The sequence below is a fragment of the Ctenopharyngodon idella genome, chromosome 5 (genome assembly GCF_019924925.1).
Source record: "Ctenopharyngodon idella isolate HZGC_01 chromosome 5, HZGC01, whole genome shotgun sequence".
Lineage (NCBI taxonomy): Eukaryota > Metazoa > Chordata > Actinopteri > Cypriniformes > Xenocyprididae > Ctenopharyngodon > Ctenopharyngodon idella.
Genome location: NC_067224.1, coordinates 25,135,688 through 25,153,751, shown reverse-complemented (window position 1 = coordinate 25,153,751; position 18,064 = coordinate 25,135,688). Strand labels below are relative to the sequence as shown.

At 37.0% G+C, this 18,064-nt stretch overlaps 1 protein-coding gene and 1 long non-coding RNA gene across 5 annotated transcripts in view; one reads left to right on the top strand and one right to left on the bottom strand.

Annotated features, from left to right (window-relative positions):
• arhgap20b (Rho GTPase activating protein 20b) overlaps positions 1 to 12,583 on the bottom strand; it is a 54,195-nt gene extending 41,612 nt beyond the window's left edge. For 2 of the 4 annotated variants that reach the window (XM_051894432.1, XM_051894435.1), the window contains exons 1-7: positions 11,907 to 12,192; positions 10,580 to 10,647; positions 5,600 to 5,737; positions 5,355 to 5,501; positions 820 to 861; positions 533 to 623; positions 286 to 363 (exon numbers count right to left, since the gene is read on the bottom strand). In XM_051894432.1, coding sequence (XP_051750392.1) covers positions 286 to 363; positions 533 to 623; positions 820 to 861; positions 5,355 to 5,501; positions 5,600 to 5,737; positions 10,580 to 10,647; positions 11,907 to 11,996 — 654 coding nt within the window. In that variant the 5' untranslated portion in view covers positions 11,997 to 12,192. The other 2 variants (XM_051894433.1, XM_051894434.1) reach the window with 2 other exon arrangements.
• LOC127513004 (uncharacterized) lies at positions 3 to 7,403 on the top strand. The gene is made up of 3 exons (XR_007930299.1): positions 3 to 211; positions 5,349 to 5,411; positions 6,898 to 7,403. It is a non-coding gene; the product is annotated as an uncharacterized LOC127513004 (long non-coding RNA).
• Positions 12,584 to 18,064: the final 5,481 nt, after the last annotated feature.

Here is an 18,064-nt window from a genome sequence, read left to right as displayed (position 1 = left end):
AAGTGGTCATTATGTTTTGAAAAGAGACAGGAAAGAGGAAGTTACTTATCAAACACAGGAAATGCCAGTGGACAGAATTGGCACAATGTAGAGTTACTGGTCATCAGAAAGCAACAGAAAGATGTATCTACCAAAATGCAAGCTCATTATGGGTGCAAAGAAAAAGCATGTGGCTCTCTCATTTGGAACACTCAACTGTGCTTTAAAGAAGGTAAATAGCTAATGCGCAAAAACACTGGTGTATTACACTATACTAACAACAAGAGGCCGTTAAGGATCACTTACCAGTAGTTTGCATTGCTGCATGATATACTGAACCACATTTTCTGCAGTAGTGCTCACGTCCACTGCCACAGCAACAGTCTTAACAGCCAATAGCATGAAAACAGACAACAATACTGACCATCAACTCACAAAACAAGCTTCAGGATACAGGACAAATTGAGTTCACTTGTAAACAGAGACGTGAATTTAGTTCCCTGAGGGCTGGGTGTGATTTGGGTCCAAATTAAACCAAAAAGCATTTGTGTACCGCTGAGCTGTTGTCATCAGCATGGCAGACCAGCAGGACGTAGAGAAGAATAGCATTTGGCAAGACTCTCTGCCTGGCTCTGCAGGTGTGCCTAAAGAATAAAACAATATTACAAGCAAACAACTACAAATGCGAAAGCAAGAAAAACACAAATACAAAGGCATGCAACATTCAGTAAAATAGACAAAATATCACAGCAGGAATACCTCGGATTTGGAATAAAACGTGAACTTTGATAAATTATATGATGTTATAGATGTAAGTTTCTGATTTTTGAATTTCCTTACCACTGAAGAGCATGTAACCATCTCTCCTTTGTTTCTGATGAGCTTTGGTTTAGGAGGATGGGCAGAGAGAGAAAGAGATAAAATGTTAGATTTAGTTTCAATTTTCCATTCTCCAACATTTAAATACTAAATAGATTTTCAGATAGATGTAGATCTAAATAATAATATGAATAATAAATGGCATTGAGTTCTGATATTAGTGAGTGTGGTTTCTATGTGTTTCTAGTCTTGAGATTTTTACTATACCTTATCTAATCTTAGACAATGTAATGTAGTAGTGTGCTTCATAATAGATTGTTTTTGCTTAAGAAAATGAATGCAGACAATAATCATGACAAACATCAACACCACCCCAGCCTATAGATTACATATAGTAAACAGCTAACTGGTAAAACCACACTCTAAAAAATGCTTAAAAACAACCCAAATTGGGTTGAAAATGGACAAACCCCGCGATTGGGTTAAATGTTTGCTTTAAAAGTTTGCAACTTTGGTTTAAAAATTACTATATGGCTGGCTTAAAATTAACCCAAAATAGGTTGGAAATTAAAAATCAGACACATAATTACTAGAGGCAACAAAAATAATTAAAAGGTGAACATTTATTAATAAGCAATTTATTAAATGTTTATTGTTTAATTATTATTCATTAAACTTAATGTTCATTTATTAAACATATTAATAAATGTTAATTTCCAACATGGGTTCATTTTAAGCAAGCAATACAGTAATTTTTAAACAATAGTTGAGTTAAATAAAACTACCCAGCATGTTGTGCAAACATTTAACCCAACCAATTGCTGGGTTTGTCCATTTTAAACCCAAATTGGGTTGTTTTTAACCCAGCATTTTTTAGAGTGTATGATATAATCATGCAGTACACAACAAAATGCCACAGACCAGACCAAACCAGAAGACACTATTTAAATACTGTACTGTACCATTAGGTGGAAAGCAACACTCCTCTTATACAGCCCTAAAAGCAGAAGCAAACAAGCATGATCCTACGCTTGTTGTTTGTCAATTTGCCTTTGAAAGCATATGTATGTGTCATAAAACAAAGTGCAGTCTCTGTTCTCTCTCACCTCAGCTAGCCCCTCCAGTTCCCTGTAGTCTTGTACTTTTTCTCTGCAAAGTACTTCATAATATCACCTTTCATCACATTTTCTATTTTAGACATGTGTTCTAGTGTGTACTGGCTAATTACAATACATACAGTGCTGTAAATAGTGTGATTCACTGGGGGTCCCTAGTTGGGGAGTTCAAATATAAGTACATCTATAATATACAAAATTTAAAAGAAATGCTTTGGGACCAAGCAGCTTTTCCACAAGCTGAGAAGGTAAATATTAATATACACTGCCCGGCCAAAAAAAAAAAAAAAAAAAAAAGTCGATGTTTGGATTTAAATAGGCAAGTACTCAAGAATCTATGATTGGATCATTACTGCATTGATCACTGTTTCTAGCATGTTATATTTTTGGCAACAGTTCTTCTAACCCTAATTGATGAAGTGTGTAGCTTTTCATGTCTTAAACAATCATGTAGGAAGATACATCATGGCCATTTTCCAGGATGACAATGTCAAGATTCATCAGGCTTAAATTGTGAAAGAATGGCTGTATTGAAAATGCAAGAGTCAAGCACTCTGTGAAGTCTACTCCAGCACATCCCTAAGACTTTCAATGAATTTAAGGTCTGGACTCAGAGGTGCCAATTCATGTGTGAAAATGCTTCTTCATGCCGATGTAACAGTTATCTTCAGTTAGTTTTGGTTTCATGGACTTTCAGTTTGATGACCATCATTATTAGTTCATATGTTTCAGCTGTGTTCTATTATTCTCGTTTGTGTTTGCTACTGAAGTTGTTCCCTCTCCTGCATTCCTTGTCCGGTCATCATTATACTCAGTGTGTGCTAAACTGCTTCCTGTTCAGATTGTTATCTGTTAGGATTATATGATAAATAAACTTTGTGTTGGAACCTTACTCTTCTGTGTTTTCGTCTGCCTGCCTGTTACTGATGACCGGACCCCAAGAAATGGATTGGAATGCTAGGTTCATCCAGGTGGCTCAGGAGAGCACCGATTCTTTCTCTTTCTCTGCTGGGTTTTTTCGTCTTGCTGTCATATGCCCATTCAACGACGAGACCCTGAAGACCCTGTTCTGGATGGGGGAAACTTTTATGACCCCATAAACCTCCCAAACACCACCCTGACTGAATTGGAGGGAGGCATTCGTGAGGTCTCTGGAGAGCGTGCAGCTCTGATTCAGAACACAGCCGGACCCAGAGCCAAAGTAGCACTTTCGACCATGGAGAATGCGCGAGAGCCCCCCGCAGATGTTGAGGGACCACCCGCCGTGACTTGTGAGCCAGAGTCTGAGGCCAAAAGGAGATCAGCGCGTCTGACCAGGGGTGTGAGCCCGTGACATCAGTGGCCGAGGGAACGGGAACCGAGGACTGGCTGCTGGATGCCAGAGAGGAAGGATCGACTCCCACCCTAGCCCACCCAGTATCTAATGCTTCTTTGCTGTTTAAAGACAGCTCTGCCGATCATTATTCTTCTGTTGGACCTTCATCGCTGTTTAAAGACAGCATTACGAGCGATATGGACTGCCATTTACTCATTTCTTTGATTTGTATGGACTGTGCCCTACTCACCTTCATTATGTACAGTCTCGTGTCACCTCCATCATTACAGGGCTCAACCAGTCCTCCAGTCCCACCTCTGCTAGAAGCTTGCAGCCCTGCGCCATCTCTTGAGATGCCCTACCGGGACGTCAAGCTGCAGGTCGAGCAACCATCAGCAGCGCCTGTGCTAGAGGATCCTGCGGCTCTGCCTCCGGCCTCGGATACCTTCGCTCCATCTTGGCCTGTCGACCTGTCGACTCCGTCCTGCCTCCTCTCACCTTCGGCTCCACCAGGGACCCTCAACCTAGTGGCTCTACCAGGTTCCCTCGTCCTACCGGCTCCCCCTTGGTCAGTTGTTGCTCCACCTACACCACAGACATACGGGCCATCCACTGTGCTCTGTCCCTTCTACGGCTGCAGCAGGTTCCATCCTCCCTTTAGCATCACCTCTGTCCTCAGTCTCACTGTCGCCCCAGTCCTCGGCCCTCCATCTGCACCTTCTAATCCTGGGCACTCGTCTCCGTTGGTAGTCCCACAGACATTGGCAGCCACACCTACCAAATCTTGGCTCATCCCACCTTCGTCTCTGCCATGGACTGTCAACTCTGTGGAGCTCTGGGTATGCTCCATCGGACTTCCTCCACCTGTACCATCTGGGTCTCGTCGTCCTGCCTTCACTATCCCTTTGTCTGGTCATCCTGCCATCACCATCCCTTTGCCTCGTCCTGCCATCACCATCCCTTCGCCTCATCCACGTCCTCCTCCCAAGCCCCCTCCATCCCTCTCTATGCCATCATTTCATTACAGCGCGAAGTCACGCCTTGCCGGAGGGGGGCGTGAAGTAACAGTTTTCTTCAATTAGTTTTGGTTTCATGGACTTTCAGTTTGTTTTCAATTGTCACGTGTTCAGATTTCCGCCACTCATCCATCTCCTTGGTTACCGTCATTATTAATTCCCTTTCCTGCACTCCTTATCCAGGTTATCGTTATACTCGGTGTGTGTGTTAACCTACTTCCTGTTTGGATTGTTACCTGCTTGGATTATATGATAAGTAAACTTTGTGTTGGAACCTTACTCTTCTGTGTCTTAGTCTGCCTGCTTGCATACAGCCAATCGTCCTTTCACAATTTGAGCAGAGACTTACATATTTTCTGCCTGATATTTTTCCAATATGAACACATGCTGACAGGCGTTATAGTGTTATTTAAAAAGAAAGCAAAATCTGTCACCAACTTCCTTTTATTACTACACCATTTGTTCACTTTGCCATATATAGTATTAAACACACGATACATTAGAGGAACAATGAAAAGGTCATTACCTCACTCTCTGTGATATTACATAACTAATGGCATTCTCAGTGTTATTTTATATCCTGTGGTTTGCAGCATATTATGTGTTCTCCAGTTCATGGGTTCTGACCTACTTTTATCTCCACAAAAATATGTCAAATGAAGGACTTAACAATCAGGTTAAAAAGGAGTTGAATCAGCATTGTAAAGGACAGAGTGCCAAGTTGAGCTTGGAAAAGAGTGTGTGAGTGCATTTATAACAAAATAATGTAAATTTCGCATGAGAATTTAAGAGCTGCAGAAAAATAATATTTTCTTCCGCCTTATCACACAATGTTTTATGATCAAGTCAGTAGCAGCAGTGTGGGTGGATCTCAATTTAATTCTTTTCCTCAGAACGCTTCAAACGCCTAAAGCTTTAACACATCCACTGTTCAATTTTCTTTCACTGCACAGTAGTTCTTTTTTAAGGACTGCTGCTTCATCTCAAGATGTAAAAATCCCATTAACATAACAGTTCTCAAGTGCTATTCATCTGAATTACATATAATGACCATATCCGTCTGTTTCAGATTGCCCATGTTTGACATTTTGAAATTTTTTAAAGGATTACCTGAAACTGACGGCATAATTGGTGGTGGGCCAGCCAATCACAAATGAGTTCTTGGAGGTAAGCTTCCTGTCTGTGATGCAATGAACACAGGATGCCAGCCATATGTCTGAGAGGCTAACACGAGCCTTCAGCTTTAGATACAGAGACCTGTAACGTAACACACACAATGCACACGTGTACTCTTAGAGAGATGTCTTTTGTACATATTAATACACATACTCACACCCACTGAAATATTAACATACTTAGTCTTGGCGATGATAAGCGAATCTGTGAAAAGCAGCAGAAGCCTCTCTCTTGACTGCAAGCCGATGGTAAGGTGAGCATGGGCTTCCATCAACAACACTGCATTTTGGGATACATTACATGCCCCATACTCATCGCTGTAGAAGAGTGAGCAGGTTAAAATCACAATAGAGATGAGGAACATTAATTTTCAATTTCAATTTCATTAATTACCACACTGTAAAAAATTATTTTCCATGTTGTTCAGATAACATAATATGTTGAGTTTCCATTGATTAAACCAATCTCTTTCACTGTATTAACAAAAATGTTTAATTTTAAGGGGTCAGCGAAACCACCATATTAACTCACTGTTCACTGATTCAAGTACTATTCCCTATAAAACTGATTTGAAATGGCCGTTACAATTTTTGATTTCTGCAATGTACTGCAATCTAAGATTAGGTGTCCAACATTACTTGTCATATATTAACCCAATTAACCCAAACATTATACAAGTTTGGGTTAATTGTATAATTTTTTCAGGATTCTTTGATGAATATTAATGCACCCAAAAAGGCACTCTCAGACATGGCCTTGATTTAAAAATTATGATTTGAAATATTCTGATTCATATAGTACTAGCTACTTAAAGGGTTACCACACTCAAAAATTCTTACATTAATTACTCACCCTCATGTTGTTCCAAACCTGTAAGACGTTCGTTCATCTTCGGAACACAAATTAAGATATTTTTGATGAAATCTGGAGCTTTCTGATTTCTGATAGACTGCAATGCAATTACCACTTTCAAGGCCCAGAAAGGTAGTAAAGACATCGTTAAAATAGTCCATGTGACTATAGTGGTTCAACCTTATGAGCCGGCGTTCTGACGTAGAAACCGGAAGCGCTGCACTGTGTTTACTATGACAACAGCGTAGGAGACTGACATGGAAGAGAAGAAATTATTGAATAAAGTCGTTATTTTTGTTTGTTTTTTGCACACAAAAAGTATTTGTGTCACTTCATAACATTAAGGTTGAACCACTGTAGTCACATGGACTATTTTAACGATGTCTTTACTACCTTTCTGGGCCTTGAAAGTTGTAATTGCATTGCAGTCTATCAGAAATCAGAAAGCTCCGGATTTCATCAAAAATATCTTAATTTGTGTTCCAAAGATGAACGAAGGTCTTACAGGTTTGGAACAACATGAGGGTGAGTAATTAATGCCAGAATTTTCATTTTTGGGTGAACGAACCCTTTAATTAGCCTACTTGGTGTCTTAACTTATCTGCTTATCTTCTGACTGCACCAGACATGACGGCCGCGCCGCAAAAGATGATGTCTACTGGACACGACAAAGCGAACATTGCAAATCCATTTGTCCTTTGTGTCAGAACACTGAAGCTCATCAGAAATAGAACGGGGCATCAGTTTACTGTCGGGGATTTGTCGTGTCACGCCGCATCCAATAACATCATCACTTATTAAACATCAATGGGTTTTATTTGATTTTGTCGCGCCGCTCACACCTGGTGTAGACACAATGTTTTAATATGTGAATTTGAAGTATATTCATCATCTGCTTTACGTTTACCTAGCACTAGCAGTTCTTTCACAAAATTGTCCATGCTTAGTGCAGAACAATGCATCATTCATTTATATTTGTACACGGCTCCCTGCAATATTCAATTCTGATTCTTCAATCGTGCCATCTAGTGGTCTATTATTGCAAGACAACAACCGCTACAACTGATAACAGACCGTTACAGACTGTCAAGCGGGTGCTGTCATTTTGAGATAATAAGTCATTTTGAGATAATAAAAATATGTCAAATTAATATTTTGTGTTCAATTATTTACTTATCTGGCAAGTAGCCACGTAATAAACGGGATAATTACACAGTGTAGTCTTGTGTCATCCTGCAGAGGTTTCTTTTGCATAACAATCTGCTGACATTATCTCTCAGCCTTGCCACACCCCCCATTTTCATAACTCCGTGCCCCCAGGTCGGGAACCACTGGTGTAGTGTATGGGTGCCGGTTAGAGTTAGGGTTAGTGATAGTAGACATATACTTGCAAAGTTACTTATAGTCGGTATACTGTACAGAAGATTGTTTCCGCCACGGAATAAAACAATTTAAAAGATAACTGTGACTTTTTATCTCACAATTTGGCCTTTTTTTTCTCAGAATTGTGAGATAAAACTCGCAATTGTTAAATAGAAAAATTATGACTTTATAACTCGCTATTTTTTTTTATTCAGTGGTGGAAACAAGCTTCCATAAAATGTCTGTTGTGGGACCATCAAAATAAATTGTTAGCAGATATTAAGCAGACAGTCAACAAATACTCTAATGACTGGTAATTGACATGTTACTTATAGTTACTAGAATGTCTAAAGTGGACTAACAAAATATAGTATTACCAAAGTTAATGGCGCAGACATAATGCCAAAAAAGAAGACTCTCATAATGAAATAAATGATGAATAGTTTTACAATTTTGACAGTATTGACTGTTTATATTGCCAAGGGTGTTTGCTAAGAGTGTTTCTCAGTGATTCACAGATCTATATGGTGGTCATGACCGTTTTATAATATTAAATAAGACACACCGTTTGTTGATGTAATAATGTATCATTTGGTATGTCCTATATATAAATGACATTCTGGCATATTGGCAAGGGCCATTTCATATGAACTGGGCTTTAAACAGACTTCAGAATCTATAATATTAGGCATGTATATAATATGCAAAAATTTTAAATAATGATAATTACAAACATTGATGGAATACTTCATTGCTGGAATGCCTCTATTCTAAAGAGCTCACATACAGTATATAGTGAAAGGTTTACATGAGCCAAGGTTTACTAAGTGCATAAACATTCTGAGCACATTATACATTCAGTAATATTTTTTTCAATGTTACACATAAAGAAGTAATTTTCATTGGAGGTGGAAGTCACCCTTAAAAACCTGTGTACTTCATTGCCACGACAACAAGCTGAATATTACATTAGTGAAGAAAACACCTGTTCCTGCGTTTATATTCCTGTTTAAATGTCAAGGTTCAAGTGTATCTTCCATAGTAAATTTTTAATTAATTTAAAAAATGAGTTATTTAAAATCAGTACGAAAACTCATTCTACTGTCAGAAGAAAGACTGGCTTATAAAGTATAATATATATCTGGGGGGAAAGGTGCTTTATAAATTTATTTTTTCATTCTGTGTTGTGTGTGTGAATTTTTGTCATAAATCATTAAGTCAATTTTATATAAAACTACAATGGTATGAACACTCCATCCAAACACTTTTTGCACTGGATGCCTGTTTTTATGCCACAGTTGTCATGCTTTCATCCACAACATGACACTTTAGCTACAGAAAAAACCTGTAGACTTGTCTTGCATTTATCTATGCTTTTCAATAATTTTCAGATTAATAACTAATAGCTTTCTGACACTAGACACAAACAATTACAAGATTTTTTCTTTGTTGTATTTATTCATTTTCCCTTGGCATCTTGCCTTTGTTTTTCTCTCTCTCTCTCTTCTTGCTCGTAATCTGAATGACGCACTTTGCCAGCTTTCTTGTTATGTGTGTGTGTCTGTTGCATTCCTGCCTATATAAGGCAGAGTGTGTCTTCTAGCCAATACCAAAGGATTGGTCGCATATAAGCAGTCAGTGTGGTTCAGAAACAAAATTGTGTTAAGATAATAAGACTTGTTTGGGCATTAACTTCACTTGATTTATTCTTAAAACAGGAAAAGAAATATTGGCCAAAATAAATGTAATGTATTCAACAGCTCTTTTCTTATCTTATGCACTTTTGTTTCATGTATCAGGAAGGATATGCAAATATTGTGTTGTGTATGCCTTTCCTTTTTATGTGGAGCACAAAAGAAAATATTCTGCATAATATTGGTTTTGGTGATAACTGAATTCCATTGTATGGACAAAAAAAAAAAGAAAAGAGTGAGACCTGAGAAATTTCTTAAAATATGTTTTTTTCATGTTCCACAGAAGAAAGTAAGTTATACATGTTTGGTAAGACATGGGGTGAGTAAATGAGTTTTGAATTGTGAATTTTCAGTTTTGAGTAACTATCCGTTAAAGTGCGGCAGAGAGGGAGAGGGGAAAAATGAGACAGACTTAAACAGCAAAGATGCTTTAGACAGCATTTGTCCTTGAATCATATTGACCAGACAGGCTAGGCACCATCAGTGTGTAGCCAGTTTAGACCAATGTTTGAAATATCTTTGATTTTCTGATTCTGCTCTTTTTGAAAGAGCCCTGAAATCAACTTTGAAGTGGCAAGCGATTATATTTGATTCAACAGACCTGACATGCACATACACACACAAAGAGCAACACACATTTCTCTTCATAAAAGATGCCATTTAGATTTAACTCAACTAGATCAAATACACACACACACATGCACGCACGCACGCACGCACGCACGCACGCACGCACGCACGCACGCACACACACTAAATGTGGACATTCCATAGACTTCTATTGCTTTTATATACAGTTATAAATATTATAACCTAATCCTAACTCTAAAAGAAAACTTTCTGCATTTTTACAATTTAACAAAAAAAGTATTTACTTTATTTTTATATACCATTTTACAAATGTGGATGTCTCCAAAAGGAGGTTTTGGGAGAGTTTGTCAGATTTAGCCAACTTATGGGTATAAATGTGTCCTCAAAATATGGTAGGTTCACATAAAGCAGTCCAGTGAGGAACAGAGGGTGAAAAGATGCATTTTAATTTTATGTTTATAGTCACTTAAAAGGAGGCTTCTCCTCTTTCAGCCATAACATAATGAGAGTATGTTTGCATGTGTGTTAGGGGAAAGTGAAAATGAGACATGAGAAATGAAAAGAATATTACATTTAAATTCCGTATAATTTTTTAAAATGCCCAAAGACTCCTTAAAAAAAAAAGAGTATGCTTGAATATGTATGTGTGTTTACTCATACCTTTGTCTGGTTTTGCTGAAAGCTTTAATAACAGCGGTTTTTCTTCTTGGAATTGTGGACTTCATCGTCTACAAATTAAAATAACAAACAAAAGCACACCAATTACATATACATCACAACAAAAAAGGGTCATCAAACCCAAATACGTCAGCAGCAACAAAAGTACTAATACATGAAGAGAAAACTAAAGGAAATATAAAAGAGTTTGGTAACTATAGCAATCATCTATTCAGTGAGAAGAAGACATTCACACCTTGTAGACAATCTCCCTTCTTTATATGACATCTGGTGTAAATACTTCTCTGACCTTTCCATAATTTCATAAAGGAGTGGTAGCAGAACTTGTCATTGGATGTTTTGTTTTATTTATTTATTTGTTTGTTTGTTTGTTTGTTGCAAGCTTCTATATTAAATAAATCACAGGCAAAATTGCTAAAAAGAATGCAAAATATCAGTCAATTATTCTGGTTGACATATTAAAACATCCCTATCCAAAACTGCTAATGGAAGTTTATAATTTGAAGGATCCTAATGGAATCAACAATGATTTCCACTAAGAATAAAATACGATTATATTACACAGGACCTGACACCATATTAGCTCCCATAATATTCCATATATATATATAAAAAAAAAAAAAAAAAAAGGATTTCCCATATAAATAATATAATGTTAATATAAAAGTGTTGAGTGTGTATAAGACATAGTATCCCAGTAAGCACACATGTGAGCAAGACATCTGTTAAAGATCTGGAAAGCACTTCATTCTAATTGTGGCAGGGAATGTTTTGGAGACATACTGTAAATGAGCAGATGCTCTTAAAAAACATCAAATTGCAAAACACAACAAACAGATGTATGGACAACAAGTACATGTGAAATCAGGACTGAATAAAAAAACACATTCATAGTACAAACTTTAGAAGCTTTTAACTTGAAGAAAGAATTGGCTTCGCAGCAGACGAAAAGGGAGGAAAGGTACAAATCACTGTATGAATCTTTCAAAGTCCTGAATATGCATTCTTCACCGTTGTTTAAAGCTAATATAACTAAAAAAATCAGTGGCTATGAATGCTGAATATTTGCACTGAAATAGCAGCAATTACTCCCAGGAACCATATTTTGTTTAGATAGAGGCTTTCATATTTAGATACGACTGACCAGTGACCAGTGAATATCAATATTAAATGCATGAACTACCACTAAACACATAACAGGTTTAAGTCTCACATACAGTTCACTTATCCTCAGTTTGAGGTCCATTCAAGGACACCTCATGTAAATCAGCTGCTGAACTCACACACACACACACACAAGTAAATTCACCTTTTCCTCTGCAGGCCTGGTCACCGGTCCACTTCTGGTAGATTGAAGGTTAATGCGGTTTGAGAGCCACTGATGTGGACTCATTTTCATCCATCTCCCTCAATCATCCTCGGCAAGGCTGCTCTAAATCTTCTCATTCACAGAAAAAGGGCATAAAACGTGTATCAATTCCAAAAGGAAAGGAGCTTGAATTGTCTTTGAGATTATGAATTTATTTTTTTTATCGTAAAGGGATTTGAATTTATTATCCAGATGAGAAGTTGTCTGGAACTTGGTATGAGGAACTTTACCCACCCAACCCATCTCATGTCCCCCCACAACTTTTTCTTTTCTCTTTAATTTTCATTACTGTTCTCTTCCTTTCACCCTCCCTCCTTGGCAAGGCTTTCTCATTTATTTCCCTGTTTTTCTTTCTCTCTCTCTCTCTCTCTCTGTCCCATTCCATCACACACATTCTTTCGGTCTCACTCTCTAAATATGGACATGGAGGTTCAGTGCTTCATGTTCACTAAAGTTCCAAGGCCCCCCACTGGATGTTATTGTCATTACAGAAGCTATTAAACTTAAGTGCAGCTTTGCAACTGTAATTAAGTATTTTAAAATGCTTCTTTGAAACAGCCCATGATGACCATGTTAAGTCCTGCTTCACACTGAACATTCATTGTAGAACCAATGGCCACATCACAAATGCAGTTCCACGGTTCATGGGCTAATTGGTGAACAAATCCGAGCAAACAGCTGCTAAATTATCCAGCTTTTTAACTGGATTCTGTAAGCAGCAATTACATTTTGAAAAAAGTTAGAGGAAATAATAAAAACCATTTTCAAACCGCATTTATAAATTTTTAATTCATGCAGTTCTGCAGATGAAACTCCGCCTACTGATGTGATAGAGCTGTAAAAGGTCTGAGTCACACAAGAGGCTTTTATCAGGTTGCCTCCATCTTCTTACTGCTTCCCTCACAAGATACAGCTCTTTATCTGCATGTGTACATGAACAGAGCCAAAATATACCCTTTTCAATGTCTATATTTATTTAGTTGTTTATGCATTTACTTAGTTACTTGGTCTAATTTTTTTGCCTTGTGTGATTTTGAAGACATAATTCATAAAGACATCATTTCTCACTGCATTAGAGTGGCCCAAAGTAGTACTTGAAACAGCACTTAACCCTCATGTTGTGTTCGGGTCATTTTGACACGGAGAGAGTTTTCCCATACCAAAAAATGCTTGTTAATGTTGTTGCATTGGAGTCTAACAACTTGGTGTACACTGGTCGTTTAGTTAAAATTGGTAAAGTGAAAGCTGTCATGCCGTCATTTTTGACCAGGAACACCACAAATGTGCCATTTTGTACAAAATAAAACCATTTCAAAACAAATTTCCTGGTTAAACATTAAAGCACAGTGCATTTTTTTTTTTTTTTTTTCATGTTCTACGTAAAATCGATCAAATTATCCACAAATAATGCTTTTTTTCATTCAAAAACTGAGGTACTTTAAGCTCAGATAAATGAGGCCTATGATCAATCAGTTCCAAAAATAAATACAAAACCTGTCCTAATTTAAAGAAAACATGCTGACAAAAAAATTGAATCCAATATTAGGTGATAAGGTAGCATAGCAAGGTAGCATTTTTTGCAGGCCGGTCATTTTTAACCGGGAACATCACAAGTGTTATAGGGTTTTCAACACAGCACAAGAGTTAAATGACACTTTAAAATGTGTAAATTGTATTTCATTAGACAACATATCAAACCATGTGGTATCCACCAAAACAAATTTGTTAAGGCTTGACCTTTTCATTTTATTTGTTTTCTTTTATGTAAGTATGTTTTTGCAAGTACACTTGCAAAAATGCACTAATAACTATCACACATCAAAAAATTAAATAAACATAAAAATAGTTTTTCTCTGGTTTTAGACATCAAAACGTAAAACAGACTATAATCACATTAATAAAAAATGATTTTATGATATTGTTCAGTTTATTTAAAAAAAAAAAAAAAACATTTTCATTTAACACCATTGTATTAGGTTTCTCATTCAAACAACTGCATTGTTTTAAACTGACTTGAAACAGTTGCGTTTTGACTCAACTGAATATTTTCATTTTGAAAGAATGTGTTTCAATTAAGTAAGCCAAAAATAACAACAGGGAGAGAAAATGTTGAAATGAAATGTCATTTTATGCATTTTTTTTTTTTTATCAAGATGATAAAATTGGGAGACTTGTTAATGTTTAATGTTCTTTTATGTCTGTATTTGAAAGAGTTTCTGGTATGTCAGTGTTTTTGGTGGGTTGAGGACCTGCTAACAAGAATTAAAGTTGTTTTAATAATAAAAAACAACTGCTTTGGGCATGCCAAGAATGTAACAAAACCTTCTTCTGCCTAACGTCTAACAATAAAAGATAATACAGAGTAAAGATTTTGTTAAAGTATTATTCTTAGATAACTTTTGTAAAAGTGTCTAAAAATTGTTCTTGAATGCATTCACTAAACAAATTAATCAATTAAACTGGATTACTTATTTTAATTTTTGTTTGATATTAATTTTAGGATAACTGAACTTGATAGTTTTGGACAAATTAAGAATGTTAACCTGATTCAACTAAATGGCACTGCATTAATCTTATGTAATAAACCTAAGTTTACTGAAATAAATAATGTTAATTAAATGCAACATAACCCAGTTACGTGGAACCTGTTGACATAAAAAAGTTAAGTAAATCCAATGTCTCATTTTTTGAGTGCACATCAGAACACATAAAGGAATTTACATGCAGAGCAAAACTGGAATAATAGGGAAATGTGGTGGAGTAACATGGTGTGCTATTCACAGTTTTAGCTTCCATTTAAGACCCTAACCTAATAAAAGTGTGTGGGTGTGGGTGTAAAGTGTGAAGTCTTTGTAAGTGCAAGGGACTGGTACACAGCTGGAAGAATTGCCAGAGCTAAAGTTAATACTCCTTTACCTAACCCCATGCAGATTCAAAAGCACTCAACTTGTAACAAGTTCAAATTTAGATTTCATTCTTCTTTCTACCTTCCTTGTAGTATTGTAAAGCTCAGCTTTGTACTAATAAAGTCATGCAGAAGAGGCTGATGAAAACACTTGCTTAAGGCACATGCTGAAGAAACAAAGCCAACTTCTCCTTTAAGACAAACTGAATATCAGAACTTCCCCTTTAAGAGATGGGCCACAACTTTAACCAGTTGAGTGTCGAAATGATGATTGCACATACATCTGATTATTTACAGAGATATCGAAGCTCACCCACCCTGCACACATCCACATGTACACACTCAAACACAAACATATTTACACACAACCTAACAATGAGGAAGATAACCCTATGCTTTTCTCCACAGCAAATTATATTCAAGGATTGACAAGCAATCAGACATTGTTTAAATAAAAATATGCTCAACTGCACAGACACTTAGTTGTACACATTCATGCACTGACATGACCAGACTGGACATACACAATAATACCTAAAACAGGTAGCAAAAGAGACATTATGAATACATTCAAAATAACATAAGCTAACTGAGTATATGTTTAGTTTTATATTTGATGCTTTTATAGGAGCAGATAAGAATATTTATAAGTCTGTGTGTGCGTGTGAGAGTGTGATATGAGTGTAAGTGAGTCATCATGACTGGTGTGGTTAAGACACTGCTGATCTGTATCTCCTAGTCACACTGAAAAGCTGCACTGAAGATCCGATCCAAACTAGAACCAAAACCAGCACAGACTAGACCCAAATCCAACGATACCAAGCATCTGAATAAATATAAACCTTAAAATAACTCCTTTCTCTATTTTTCTAATGCCTTGTTCTGCTATTTTGACCACTGCAGCAAACTGCATGACAAGCAGAAAAACCAGAAAAGAGGTGTCTCTTCGAAGGAAGCATCTTTTTCTATAGAGCTGTGAAGGTGTAACTGAAGTTTCTCTCTCTCTTGTTCTTTCTCAGACACACTCTGAGAATCAGGCCTGAAATGTTGCTGTCAGCTGCAGTGTGGAGGGTGGAGGCTGCTGAGCAGCTATGATCATGAGTCAGAGATCACTGAACACAGGCTTAATGAGGAACAGAAAAAAAAAAGACTTTCATGTAACTGTTCCAATCCATACATATTTTGATCCGTTTCCATAGACATAAAAATGTAGATTATAAATGAGTCACGCCGCACGTTTGCATGGTTGTTTCTCCATCTGCTGCTTTTCTTAGCAATTGTTTTTTGTGCGCTAAAGCTCAAAATATGAATGCAACTGCACATTAACATGATTGTCGTCCTCCTTCTGACACACAATTACAATACACGCATGCCCTCGATAACACACTTCTTTCTAGAACTGAATTACCATAATTACCAGTCTCATCATGCTCCTTTTCTTTTCCCTTTTTTTCCCCCATCAAGTGAAAATTTCATAAACAGCAGATGAACAGATAAAAATCAAATGAATTGCAGATGACCCTGTGCAACTACATTGCAAGATGTTCACGTCCACAGTAGCCAGAGCTATCACTTAAATTCATGTAACCTGGAACAAAATAATTGGTTGATCCCCCTTTTGTGCCAAATGAGATGGCTGTGATGACCTTAGTGGGACCACCTCATCAACACAAGACAGTGGCTTTACCAACGAGATTAGAAGATCTAACACTGTTAAAGAACAGTTGCTCAACAAACATTCCAAAAGTAAACCATTTTAAATGTAAGTGTGCAGTATAATCCATGTTGTTTAACACTATCACTCAAGCACATTGTAAACTGACAGTCTTCACAGTCTTGTCCTCTGTAGCAACAGCAGGAGGAAAATGAGGAAGTCTCAATGTTTTTGCATGTCATTATCTTCATATTGTAAGTCGTATGTAACAAATATAATTGGAATTGTGTTAATGTAAACCTAAAGCACTTTATTCATAATAAAATGTTCACCAACATGAGTGAACATTTGAGACTCTTGCAATATGCTAAAAAAATTGACAAGCATATCTCTTTTACTGTTCTTGTCATTGCAAGCAGCATCAATCTCGCAATGGAGATGCAAGCTTTTGTCTCAGCTGTGTGAGGCAGACTCTCAAGCTGTCGTTGGACCACCGATGCTGCATGCTGTGCGGTGAGTCATCTACATATTGGAAAACGTTTAGAAAAACTAAACACAGTTACAAAAATGTCCAAAAATACCCTTAGCTCATCACTCAGGTAGTACACTCAAAGGGTACCTGTTAGTCCAGACTGGTTTATGCTGGTTAGAGCTGGTATAGTGCTGTCCAACACTATATTCAAGCGTATAGGCATGCTGTTTGTAAAGCAAAACTGAGCTGGTGTAGCTAGCCCTGCACTCCAGCATCCCATGCTGGTCGCAGCATGCAAAACATACCTTATGCTGGCAATGCTGGATTTTTCAGAAGGGTCTGCAAACACACTCAAACGCTTTAACCAGCAGGTGTTTAAGTAACTACACTTTTAGCATACAGTTAAAGTACCTTACAGTACACATATTACTGGAACAACCTCCAGTTAAGTGCCTTTCTCAAGGACACAACCAGGATTTGAAATCAACTTTTCCACTCATTAGCCAATTTGGCTATTAAATTTTTAATTCATCAGCCATTCAGAATTTCTACTAGCCAAAACAAAAATCTAAGATATAAACCAGATTTAAATATAAAATCTGATTATGAATAACTGAATTGCTTTCAAGCTCTCAATTCATAAAATGATCAGTTGTTTCCTCTCATAAGTCAGAGTACTAAAATCAGCTTACTGAAGAATCTACTTCATTGACATCAGTACAGAAAAAGTCATCCTGTTCTCATCCCCAAAATAGCCATGACATACAAAGTGACAGAACATAATCATAACCTACCAAATTGGCTAGTGAGTTGATAGTTGATTTTCACCCACATTTGGCAGGTTGGCGGGTGTTAATTTCAATCCCAGGACACAAAACTGAAAAGGTATTTAGCTATGTCTGTAGCAATTACCAGTTTATTTAGCTTGCTAACTAGCAAAAACACAATGCTTACGTGCCAACTTTGACCAGTGTGTCTGTTCTCTGACATGCATGTGAATTGATCAATTACATTTTCATAAACACACATTACAGTAACGTTCATCAGCCAAACACTCAAGCTTGATT